Source organism: Pezoporus flaviventris, unplaced genomic scaffold (genome assembly GCF_033815535.1).
Source record: "Pezoporus flaviventris isolate CSIRO_AGI_PZ_B2104156 unplaced genomic scaffold, CSIRO_AGI_Pfla_v1 ptg000002l, whole genome shotgun sequence".
NCBI lineage: Eukaryota > Metazoa > Chordata > Aves > Psittaciformes > Psittacidae > Pezoporus > Pezoporus flaviventris.
Window position 1 is genome coordinate 5574504 of NW_026892550.1, and position 12986 is coordinate 5587489.

At 42.7% G+C, this 12986-nt stretch overlaps 1 protein-coding gene across 3 annotated transcripts in view; it reads left to right on the top strand.

The window, feature by feature from the left end:
- The first annotated feature begins 5823 nt into the window (after positions 1-5823).
- NICOL1 (NELL2 interacting cell ontogeny regulator 1) overlaps positions 5824-12986 on the top strand; it is a 30242-nt gene continuing 23079 nt past the window's right edge. The window contains exons 1-3 of one of the 3 annotated variants that reach the window (XM_061467240.1): positions 5824-6124; positions 8172-8306; positions 10095-10183. In XM_061467240.1, the coding sequence (XP_061323224.1) occupies positions 6040-6124; positions 8172-8306; positions 10095-10183 (309 nt within the window). In that variant the 5' untranslated portion in view covers positions 5824-6039. Of the gene's footprint in view, positions 6125-8168; positions 8307-10094; positions 10184-12986 lie in introns of all 3 variants that reach the window. The other 2 variants (XM_061467250.1, XM_061467231.1) reach the window with 2 other exon arrangements.

Genomic DNA, 12986 nt, shown 5'->3' on the forward strand with positions numbered 1-12986 from the left:
GAAGGTTGCTAAACTACTCTCAAGATAGCTGAGGGCCCAAACCAGGGCCAGTGTTCACACATTGCAGCTGAGCATTGAATTGCAGGAGAACATCAAAGGCTGAGAGAACAAAGGGTGAGCAGTGGGGGACAAAGAACTAAGAGACAGAGGTGGAGAGAATAAATAATTACAGCAGAAATTGTATAAGAGGAAAGAGGAGTATATGAAAGGAGCAGAGGCAAAATAAGAAAGGGAGGAGGTGAGCTGAAAGACAGATCCTGTGCACATTCTCTAAGCACCCAGTACAATACCTTCTATGACATCTCTTCCTCCTCACCTTGAAAACTTGGCCGCACTGTAAATAACCTGCTCCTGCTTTTAAGCATAAGCACTATTTCAGGATATTAAAATTGTATAAGTACCTGTCCAATTCCCATACAGGCAGTGCTGAGTTTTGGCAGGCAAATTCACCTATCAGATACGTTTATGGCTTCCTGGCAGTTCTGGGTACCTGATTTGCTGAGGTTACTAAAAGCAGTAAGTTGTGGTAATGGGACATGTCTAGGGAGTACCCTATACAATAACGTTGTGTAATGGCATCACGTTCTTCATGATGTCCCTGATGTCTGCATCCCTTGAGCAACAATTTGTAGTTCACAGAATCATACAAGAGTTTAGATTGGAAGGGACCTTCAAAGGTCATCTAATTCCAAGCCCCCTGCAATGAGCAGGGGCATCTTCAACTAGATCAAGTTGCTCAGAGGCCCATCCAATCTGGCTTTGAATGTTTCCAAGGATGGGGCATCTGCCACCTCTCTGGGCAACCTGTTCCAGAGCTTCAGCACCCTTACTGAAAAAAATTTCTTCTTTATATCTAAGCTAAATTTACCCTGTGTACCCCTTGTCCAAGCACAATAGGCCCTGCTAAAAAGTCTGTCAAAATCTTTCTTGCAGGCCCCCTTTAAGTATTGGAAGGCTGCAATAAGGTCCCCCTTGAGCCTTTTTCCAGGCTGAACGGTCCCAGCTCTGTCAGCCTGCCTTCATAGGAGAGGTGCTCCAGCCCTCTGAGCATCTTCATGGCCCTCCTCTGGACGCGCTCCAACAGGATGAAGGAGCCCTCTTGGCTGAGATGCTGGAAAACCCAAGATTGTGACCACTATATACTTAAGGAGTATTAATTGCTCATTTGTCACTGGCCACTGCCTAAAAACATCCTGGATCACAGGTAAGGAATTCATTCAGAAGGCATTTTGAAGGCAGACTTGGATAAACTCTAAGCTGGAAACTGCATTCACAGTGCAACATCAGGATAGTACTGCAGTAACCACCTTGCAATTCATAGCACTACATTAGAGAAAGAAGAATAAACATGTAAAAAGGAGAAGCCATATCTGTCAGCCTGCAAATATCTTGCAAACAGGAACTCAGGTTAAAGATGCTGTTTTCAAACATAAAATACATCCATCTTTAAGCCATTAAATCATAGAGCTCTTAATGTCAGAACTGTTGATTATCAATTAGATCCAAGTATTGGTGTCATAAAAGTCATCCTGGATCAGTCTCCTAGTTGCAAAGGAGTTGATTCCTAGATCTGAAGCCCCTTGACTGGGTGTCCTTATGTAGACATGGGATAATAAACACCTGTGGAGGGAAAAGGGACATTGATAAGCTTCCAATTTTAGCAATCTCATTTCCTTTAGTTTCCTCTGTTGCTATTTTTCGTAGCAGCTTTTGCAAGGAAACTAGCTAAGAGAGCACAGCTTCTCAGCTAAGAGATCTTCTCTTTACTTTTCTAGGCAGCCCATGTTGGAAGAGACTCCTGGATTTCTAAGTCTCATGCTAGGACGGGAAGCTTTGAAGGACAGCGGTGTTACTCCCCTCCAGTTCAAAGGCCATTCATATGTGTGCATATTTTTATAGTTGCTGCAAAGTACTCAAGACATCCCTGTGGATTTAGCAAACCGGTTAAAATTGCAACTGTTACATACCTAGAAATAGCTCAGGCACAGCTTGGAACACAGATTATTTCCCTAAAGATGTGTGTGCAGGAGGGTGGATAGGGACAGTGCAAGCTAAGGATAGCTCAGCTAATGCTAACCCTTCCTGAATATTGCCATGGGATTTTTAAATGCTTTTCCACTCCCAGAGAGATGCTGAAAGGTTTGACTTCAGTTTAGCATCTCATCCAAAAAGCAGTAAGTAGTTCTGACAGGGCAGGTCTCCCTAAGAGCTGTGGGGAAAAAAATCAGACTTGGATGTGAGCCCAGCCTCGGTGTTGCACTGAAACTTAAGACTTTTAGGGCCTAGAATGATCTCAGATGAGCCATCTTTCGACTGCAGAAAATCAAAGTTACTGACAAGGAAATTAGCCCTAAAATTGATGGTGAGGAAAATGGAAGGAGGAGCAATTGCAGTTATTTGCTGCTACCAAGGTATGTGAGACCTGTTCAGGGAACAAAGGAAGGCTTCATTTCTTAATCTGGTCATTCTGACACTTCCCAAGAGCTTACAATTGGAAGGAAAAGAATAAGAGGCTTGCTGTATGAATAGCTCATGCATCAATGTGCGTCAATGTGACCGGCTTTAGGTAGTTAGACGTTATTCATCACATCTGCCCAAAGGCTTCAATCAACACTCCAGCCTTGTGGTGCTGTGCCAACAAGTGCAAACACATCCCCTGCCCTCCAGCTATGGCAGCCTGGGGTTATGATGGGATGACAAGGGGCAGACTCAGTGAGAGGTGTGAGCCAGTGACATATTGGTATAAGGAGCCCATTTGCATGCCAGGAGCAGTCCCTGCCAGGTTCCTCCCAGGCTCTGCCAGGCAGCAGGGCTTTGTAGGATTCATGGCAGAGGTAAAGCATAGAAGAGGATTTGATGGAAGACAAGACAGTTCCTTGTGGGGAGGTTTTTACCATGATTTAGAGAGCAGGCTGTGAGGAAGCATGAAAGTGTTTGCAGGAGAAGCGACAGAATCTGTTATCTTTAGTGAGGGAAACAAGTTTTCTGCTGTGACAGAGTATTAGATGTAAGAGACGAGGAGAGACCAAGTAGTGAAGAGGCTTAGAGGTGAAGGCTTGAGCTTTTCTCCCAATCCCACAAAAATATTTATAGCATCAAAACATGTGCTATCAAGAGGAAATATTGAAATCTCAGAAATGATGCTTTGATGCTTTTTAGCTGGCAGGGATCTTGAAGAGAATAATAACCCACCGTGTTTGACTGCATTATAGAAAGAAGCTATAAATTCTATCTGCTTACCTCGTGAATGATTCCCCAGGGCAACTGGGGAGTCAGGACTTTCCAGCCTTCACCCAGATGTCACTTGGGCACACCAGTGGCATCGCCTTTGAGGGCTGTTGTGCAGCTGCTGTGTAGTCCCAGTTCTGGTCTGTACTTCCAGTTTTGGGGTGCCCTTGTGTTAGCGTCTGTACCACCCATGCTTGGTGAAGAGGAGTAAGGGAGAAGGAAAGATTTTATTTGAGTTGTAATGTTCTGTTGGGGATGTGCCCCAGTACCCTTAATGTAAGAGCTTCTCCCACTCCATGATCAGAGCGTGAAATTTATTTTCACTCTGTTAAGCTTAGTTTAAAATGAGACCATTTTGAAGCAGAAAACCAGAAATTATCAATTTGAAAATTGTCAAAATAATCTTTTCATAACATTTTTTAAATAAAAATGCCCTGATACGGAAGCTCTGCCTCCTCTGTGGGAGATCTCCAGAGAGAAAACGTTAGCTTCAGTGAAGAGAAAAGTTGATATTATCTCGTTCCTTTTCTTTCAAGGTCTTTGCTTTCATTGTGGTTGCTTGCTTTTACATGTATTCTTATCTTAGAGTAATTGATAGTTCATTCTGCACAATAGGAGTGCTTAAAAGCACATATGCATATAGAATTGTGATTTTTTATTTTTTTTTTTACTACTTGTTATTTACATTGATCTAATTCTGACAATGTTATGAGTTTTAATTTGGTACTTATCATGTTATAACATTCTGATCTCTGTTTATTCTGATCACTGCTTAACACAGCACAGAGTGGGGAGAAGTGAATAAAGTGGAAATACGGTTAAAACACTAAAAGGGACTTTGTTACTTGCAGGACAAGTAGATTTAGGACAAGGCTGAAGAAGGAACATCACAGTAGCTGGTGTGATGTTCTGCTGCTTAAAACAAGGAATTTGGCAGCTGAGAATGGCAGAAATAGATTTTTAGAGTTTTATTTAATGGAGTCAGAAGCCCATTGCATGAGTCTAGAAGAATGAATCAGTGATAACATCCAAGATACTGGGACTGGCTAATTGTGTTACTGTTGTGATAAAAAAAAAAGGACAGGGTTCAGGAGAACAGGGTAAGATTTACTGGGAATGACCAAGAGCACAGGTTAAGAAAAGGCATATACATATAGGTAAATATATATGTATGTGAATAGCTATTATTTATCAGAAAGAGAGACCAAGGTGTAAGAATAGACAGCTGAGAATGATCATGAATAAAGTTCTGTATTTGTCACTTGTGTACAGGCAGATACTGAATCAGCTCAAAGCCTGTATGTTTAGCTCTGCAGGAGCAATGATAAATCTTGTTTGCCCAAAAGAACAGTCTCTAAAAATGATTTCCCCCTTCTTTCTGTTTTTGTGATGTACAAGGGTGGCAGGACTATAACTAGTCCCCTCCTGACTCTGCTTGTGGATGCTGTAACTTCATACAGCAGCACAGTTACACAACCTGAAACTTTAGCATCTTTCTTAAAAAGTTGAATTAATGGGAACAAACAATTCCCCTAGGGCTGCATGGGAGACACACGTTATAGAACATGTGGAGAAGAAAAATATTAGCAATTTAGTCATGAGGAGTTTCTGCTCATGGAAGAGTAAGAAGGTTTTGTGCCTGACCTTCCTGGACACTGCCTATCCTCAGCTTTCACCGTGAAAACGTTTAAAATTGAGTCCCTATTGAACCAGCTAAAGCAAACAGCACAGTCCTCAGTGCTACCACTGCCCTCAGCTGCACTTCCTCTGGATCAAGAAGTGGTAGTGTGTAACTCATGATGGGGAGTGTGTTTTTGGGGGTGATGCAACCTCTGAGCTTGGCTTTGATTCGAGAAAAGCACTTTTATCATCTGCACCCCATTATTGTATTGGACAAGGAGTAATGGGTTCAAACTAAAACCGGGGAAGTTCAGGTTAGATATAAGGAAGAAGTTCTTTATTGTGTGGCTGGTGAGGCACTGGAATGGGTTGCCCAAAGAAGTGGTAAATGCTCCATCCCTGACAGTGTTGAAGGCCAGGTTGGACAGAGCCTTGGGTGACATGGTCTAGGGTGAGACATCCCTGCTCATGGCAGGGGTTTAGAACTGGATGATCTTAAGGTCCTTTCCAACCCAAACCATTCTGTGATTCAGAGTAAATGCCACCAGTGCTGTTCTGGAGTATAGTTTGTAGGGGCATTGAAAGGGGAGCAGAGGTGCAGGCTGGAAAAGGGGGGTGAAGTTTACTCTGAGCTGGGACTCAAGTTCCCACTCAGAGTTTAAGTGTCTGCACTCCTTCTTTGGCAGCCCTGAGACTGGGATCACAGGAACACCCAGGAGAGCAGGCATGGGTCGTTATGACCCCTGTAACTCAAACCATTCAATGTCAGACTGTGCACTGAACAGTTCCTGCCCTTTGCCAAAGCCTCACCTGTGACGTGTCCTGCAGTTCCTGAGGGCGATCCTGTGGTTTTTCCTGGTTTCCCATAAGGCAGGTGTAATTTGTCATGGTTAGTTTCAGGCACTAGGGAAGCAAGTTTCTTGCATCAGGCATCCAGCTGAGCAGACGTCGGGAAAGCCATTCAGGAGAGGTGAATCAAATGGCCTGGCTTTAAAAACCTTACCCGGAGCAGGTAAGTCCCTGCAGGAACTCACATGTCAAGGCAGAAACATCCTTCTCCAGACCTGGAAGACACAGTCTGTTCCTCTTTAAATCTGTGCTGTGTGCTGCAGTGCTCTGCATTGTTGCCATGGCAGAAATCTCCCCATAGTAATAACCTCTTTCAGAGAAGGTTAAAAAGAGACAGTGCACATGCTCAGAAATGCTGCACTTGTTCTGCTAGCAGTTTGCAGCGGCCATTTCAAAGAGACCATCACAAAGACGAGAGAGAGATCAGGTACTGATATTTTCTTCCTTTGTTACAGGGGGTGACTTTTCTCTTTCACAGAAGCCCATGCACAGACCTGTCTCCCACTTGCACAGCAGGGAAAAACTGTCCTTGAAGCCTGTCAGGATTCTTCCTCACAGATAGCAAATCCCCATGGAATAACTAAGAGGCAGTAGTTAGGGGAGCAGCTGTTCTGCAGTGGGACTCACATCCGAAGCTGAGCTGAATATGGGGTGGGTGATGTGAAAGGTACACTGAACAAGTTCAGCAAGGTATCTGCTTTGTTTGTTGAACCTTTGTAGGCTCTCAGTCAACTATGAGAATAACCTCTGACCCTACTGACAGGAGGCTTCTGCATTAGGGACCTTCAAAGGAGGCTGGTGTTATCCTAATTTACTGTGACTTTGAGACACTCTGTTGCATCCTGTTGCAAAGCCTGGTGTCTTTTATTGTACTTGCTTTGATTGCAGATCACCATTCGTGAAATAGAAAACCCAAGATGCTTATTATAATTGTAATCCCTTTGTTTTAAGTACCGTAGGAATAAAGAAAAGGATCCTATCCAATCACTTGTAAATAGCGTGAGGGATAGGAAACCCAGTTCTGAGGTCATAGGAATAACATTACTAGATCTTTATTTTAGTGTGGGCCCAAATATGTCTGTGACTCTACGTGTGCCTGTGTGTCTCTGACTTCTGAACCATCCCCTACACTTATGTTTTGGTCGAGGTGCACAGGAAAGGGATGTGTATAATGCTGCTCCTTTACTGGATGGATTGCTGGTTTGCACGTGGTGCAAGTGTTCATGCAGAATTTGCAGCTTCAGATTAGCTGTGTCTGAAACAGTGGATTGCATATATACTGCCCCTCCAAGCGTGAAATACAAGCTGTTTGGGGGAGTGCTGTACTCTTGCATTCAGTACGTGCATATTTGATGTTCTTCTGCAACATCTTTTGCTTAGTATGCACCATTAAAACCAAGAAAGAGACAGAACTTTGTCCTGCTTTCCAGAGTTTAGGTGAAGAGATTTTTCAGGTGGATTTTATTGTGTTGCTGCAGCTTAACCTTATTTGATTCTTTCTTTCTTCCATTTGAACATAGAGGAACGGAAGGTAAACTTGGCTGAACTAAGGGCTATCCTAGCAGTGTGCCAGGATCCTTGAGGCTTGGATTGAAATCTCTTAACAGGCAGTTGCAGCTTGAGCCAGTCCAAGTTTCCTGTGTTCCCTTTTGATCTGATCAGTTTACCTGTTGGATCAAGAACATACCTCATTTGGAACCTGTGCTCTTATAAAGAATTCTGCCTCTGTGTGAAGGGGAGTTGTTGCTGGACCAGGCTTCAGGGCATGGTATGGCCTGGCTGTGATGTTCAGCAGCAAATGGATGGCTGTAAATTAAGTTCTGAAGGCCAGATTAGGAGGGGAAACAGAAGGTGAAAAAGTTTTCATGCATTTTACCATTAGAAGTTTTTCTCTATGAATTTGTGGAGATTTAATGAAAGTCTTTTCCTTCAGCTACTTTAGTAAAGGAATAAGGTTTTATCATCAGTGTGATGTGTAGTTAATGATAATGGTTACTTGGGAAAATATGGTGCACCAGCAAAGCAAACCAGAGGGTAAACCCCTCATTTCCAGGTTCAGGGGTGTTTCCTCTTGCTCTATAATGCAGCTTTGGTCTCGAAGTCTAACAGCGAGCCAGCTGTCCAGATTCATGCACTAGTTTGGGACTGTGTAGATAAAAAAAGAATTGGGAGTCACAGAGCAGGCAAAACTGCTGGTATCCTGGCTTGTAAATGAAACCGAAAACTGTTTAGGACTTTCTGATGTTTTCCTTCATGTCTAGGGATATTCTCTCCCCGTTGGGTTTATGTTCACTGCTGGAAAAGTACAGAAAACTTTGGCCCATGCTGTTTATCTTGGGATATTAATTTTCTGTCAAAGGAAGAGTGCCAATGCTTTAACCATCAAGAATGTAAAGTTCTCTGTCACAAACCCCTTGTACTTGTAATGTTCTCCTCACTAACTTGTTTTTATCTCTTTATAAACTGAGAAGCAGCCATTCCCAAGATGCTGGCACCCTCCCTTCTGAGAAGAGTGGTCCTTACAATTCCTTTAGTCTTTGTGGTTGCACTGCTGCTTGTGGAGCCTGTTAGATGTGATCAAGAAGCGGGAACAGCCATACCAGCTGAAAGTACGTACCACCCTCCAGTCCTCTCATACAGCATGTGCTGTAGTTTTAATTTTGCAGAACTTCACATCACTGAAGCTTGTCCAAATAATTCAGACTATTTTGGACATGTCTTGCTTATGTTGTTTTAAAACCACAATTTGATGTCATACCAGGGCTGTTTTATTCATGCATCCAATGCTCTCCAGTCTCTTACCCTTTTATCTTGCCTTTTGCTGTCTTCCTTGTACTTGGAATTGGCCACCTTTTCCTTTGTACAACCCTTTCATTGTGTTAGCCCTTTCTATGGCAGAAGTCTCCCTGTTTGATTTGCAGAGACACTTATTGAGACTTGCATTTTTCCACTGACACTGACTCTTCATGACATCTTTCATTCTTCCTAATATTTGCTGTATTGAAGTCAGTAGTTTTCATTAAAATCATTCACAAAGCAGATGCCAAGAAAGCACATGTGTCAACACCTAATCTTGCAGCCTTCAGCCACCTAATTCTTTGTTCATCTGTGTTGAGTTTATTTTATGTCATAAGTGTAATGACAGGTCCTTGCATCAAGCTGTTGATGTGGAAAATACTGTCCTCTCCTTTTGTCTGGTGCAAATATAATAGCAGCAAGGTTGGGTCATGGTACAACAGTGAGAGAGGAGATCTTTAATGCTGCTCAGTATTGATTTTGTATGTATCTGTGTTTTATCTAAGCCAGTTAAAGAATTTGGCAGGCTCCTTTTCTTCAGCAGGCAGGATTCCTGTCTGCTGCTTAGCACACAGTTCATGAGCTGGAAGCTCATGCTCCAGCTTATCAGAGGCATGTAGTAATCAGTCCAATATCCAGTATTTGCAGTATAGGCTGACAGATCCTGCAGGATTTTCTATCACTTTAGGTTTCATCCTTTACCAGACCTCAGAGAGCAAACTAAACCTGCTCTTGGAATTTCTCACTTGTGCAATATTTCCTAGGAAGTTGTCAGAGAGGCACAGGCACTGAGAAGCAAATAAGAGCATATGTAGAGCCTGATGATTCAAAGACATTTCATCGCGTCTATATTTGTTCTGTCTCAGTGCTGGTATCTGTTAAGGCACAACTTTGTGTTACATGATGATCAAGGCAGAGCAAGCCTTGTGACCTTCAGTCTGGATATCTAGATATGGGAATATTATCTTAAACACTGCAATTAGTCCAGAATGCAGCAGTTCTGCTTATCAGCAATGCCCAGCAATGACAGGATGTTGTGTTTATCTGCTGCTTGCTTCACTGGCTTTGGACAGAGCTGTATCGTGTTCAGTTAGAGGCAAAGTGATCTGTCTTTGTGATATTGTAGTCAATTTTCTTCCATTAGCTTTATATTTAGAGCTCAAGTTTGTGAGATCAGGGCATAAGATTTCCCAGAGAGCAGGCTCATGCTTTCAGAGGTGATTTCTGAACAATCTGAAGATGAGGTTCAAAATGTGCTCAGGGTTGGAGGAGCCAAACGAAAGACTCAGTTATGGGTTTAGTGTCTCCACTATGAACTGCGACAAGAGAAGGATCAGGGGAGCAGCAATAAAGGAAGAAGAAAATTTTTAGTGCAAATTTATTGAAGTAATTCTTTTGTCACTGAGAGACTGGGTGACCACCATGATGCACCATTTACCATAGCCTGGATTGTTTAAGAACACATACACTAGTGCACACCCTAAGGACTCTTTCCTGTAGCTCTTCTTCATACTCAAAAGCTCTGTTTATTCCTTCTACTTAATACTTGATGCCATATATTTATGATTCTCTACTAAATACTCTACTAAATGTTCTCCTAGGTCGTCCCTGTGTTGACTGCCATGCATTTGAATTCATGCAGAGGGCTCTGCAGGATTTAAAGAAGACGGCATATAACCTAGACACACGGGTATGGAAACATTCCATTTCATTGTTCTTACTATGGAAGAAAATGCTGTGGATAAAAGTAAACCAGGATTTTGCATGGAATACTTAGTTAACTGTACTGTGCTATCTTCTAAGGTGAGGCTGGGTGATCACATTTCACCTCTCTATATGATAATCTGTGGGATTCTTCTGCCTTGGGGTATCAGAGACACTGAGGAGCTTAAGGAGTGAATTGGCAGTCCTCAGCCCTCTGTCCTCCTGCAGAGCTGCAGCTGTTCACATTGCTAGCTGTTCTCATTCCAAACGCTGAGCACACATCTTTGTTTTTATGTTAGAGGGAGTAAGGTGAGAGAATCATTTATATTTATTACCCAAAAGGAGAGAGCCAGCTCAAACAAAAAGACTACAAAAATAAAATACTGCCCTGCACATGCTTTTACCCCCAAGGAGAGGCTAAGGGAGGAAACATCATCTTTTGTAAAGTAGATACTTCTTACATTGCTCTGACTCCATAATGATGAAAAATGCCACAAAATAGAACAGTGTAGGGAATTAAACTTGTTTGGCTTGCAGTCAGTGAGGAGAATTTGCCAAGGCTGGTGTCTTCTTTCTGTGAGATAATTAAAATCTGTCTCTTGCTACTGCAACCTGCATTCTGTGACTAGCTGTGTCTCAGGAGGGTGGCTTTCCCCCCACCTCCTGTGTACCCTTTAGCTGAAGTGCTTTATCTACACTCTTGCACAGGTTTTCCAACAGAAGGCACTCGAACCTTTTTGCTGTCCTATAGTCAAGGTTGTTCACAGTTCAAAGCCTGCACTTTGAACTAGCACCTTTGAAGAATGCTTTGAGGTAACTCCAAACAGGGTCCATGATGTTTAGGTGAAAATGCAGGTGTAGGAATGAAGATGCCTGGAATTGGGCCATACTATAGAAAACAAACAAACGTTCCAGAACAACCAGATTGGTATGTAGGACATTTACACTTAAACAAAATCTGTTCAATAATTACAGGTCGATTGTATTTTGGGCTTCTTCATGAAGAAATCTTGCTAATGAATACATCTGCTCAGCAGTGCGCAGAGACCAAACAAGATGTTCAGCTTGCGCTCTAGTGGTTCCAGTGCACCTTTGCCATCTTTTACAAAGCTTTCAACTTTTCACCAGAATTTCTAAATCTTGATTCAAGAATATCTCAACTCCTAAAATCTCCTCTGCCTGTGTGGCCATGGCAGTGCCACCTTTGAGACACTTACAGCTTGCAGACCAAGAGAGAAGCTTGATAAAATATAGCTCTCCAAAGCAGGAGTAGCAGTAAAGTCTTAGAGAGAGCAACTGGGGTTTAATACTTTTTAAAAAATGAAAATAAAAGACAGGCAAGGAGAGGAAATGAGGATACAACAAAGGTTTGGTTGAGAGGAATGTCCTGTTATTGACATCCACAGTTGTAGACCTGACAGCAAGCCTGAAAATGTGGCTCCATGGTATATTCTCACCAAAACAAACCTATTACTTCCTTTCACTTTGAAATCTAAATAATTGAATCCATATTGAGATCTTTCAGCGCCTCTGCACTAGGACAGGCCTATTCCAGTCATTAAAGGAGGAATTCTGCCTAACTCTTCAAAAGATGTGGAAATATTTAATAGTTGAGGGTTGGGTTTTTTTTGAGTTACCTTTTACAGTGTTTCAGTTCTTAGTTTTATTATTCAGTTGTGGCCCAATTTGATGCAAACTGAGAGGCTTTCAGCCACATATATATTTTACATGGACTATTTTAATCTCTTTTACTGCTTAGTGAAGCAAATGTTTCTGTCCCTGAAAATACAATTCCCTTTGTAAATATTCCCACCGGAGACACTCATTTCCTTGAAAAACCCTTTTGTTTACAGGCAAGACTTTTAGTTGATGACTAAGCAAATCTTAACTGTGTTGGAGGGGGAGTGATGCTCAAAAGCACAGAGAGAAAATTCCCATTTAATTCTTCCTGCAGATCTCACCCTGCAGGTCTTTACAGGGGAAGCCGTATAGTTTTATTGCACACCTCAAGAGTTTTCACACTTAATTTGCCCTGTGTTTATCTGCATTGTGTCTTGCAAAGCATACTGACTGTAGCCTAGGTCACATAGCCATTTATGGCGGACATAGGCTATATCATAGAATCATAGAATGGTTAGGGTTGGAAAGGACCTTAAGACCATCCAGTTCAACCCCCCTGCCGTGGGCAGGGACACCTCACACTAAACCATGGCACCCAAAGCTCTGTCCAGCCTGGCCTTGAACACTGCCAGGGATGGAGCATTCACAACTTCCCTGGGCAACCCATTCCAGTGCCTCACCACCCTCACAGTAAAGAACTTCTTCCTTATATCCAATCTAAACTTCCCCTGTTTAAGTTTGAACCCATCACCCCTTGTCCTATTGCTACAGTCCCTCTCCCCCATCCTTGTAGGTGCCCTTCAGATACTGGAGCGCTGCTATGAGGTCTCCACACAGCTTCTCTTCTCCTGGCTGAACAGCCCCAACTTTCTCAGTCCGTCTTTGTATGGGAAATGCTCCAGCCCCTGATCATCCTTGTATCAACATTATCATCCTCATATCTCCTTCCTTTCACGAGATTAGACATATCTGTAACCTACACAGATATGATGATCACTTACTGATAGACACTGTGGCTGCATTTTACTCATGCAGTGGGTGAAGTATCCCAGACCACCTCTGAGAGGCTGGCTTCTACCCATGCACATACCACCTCAGTTTGCCCCCCTCCATACTGTTTTCCACCGTTTGGTTGCTGCTGGTCCCTGGAGCAGGCTGCAGGCTGCATT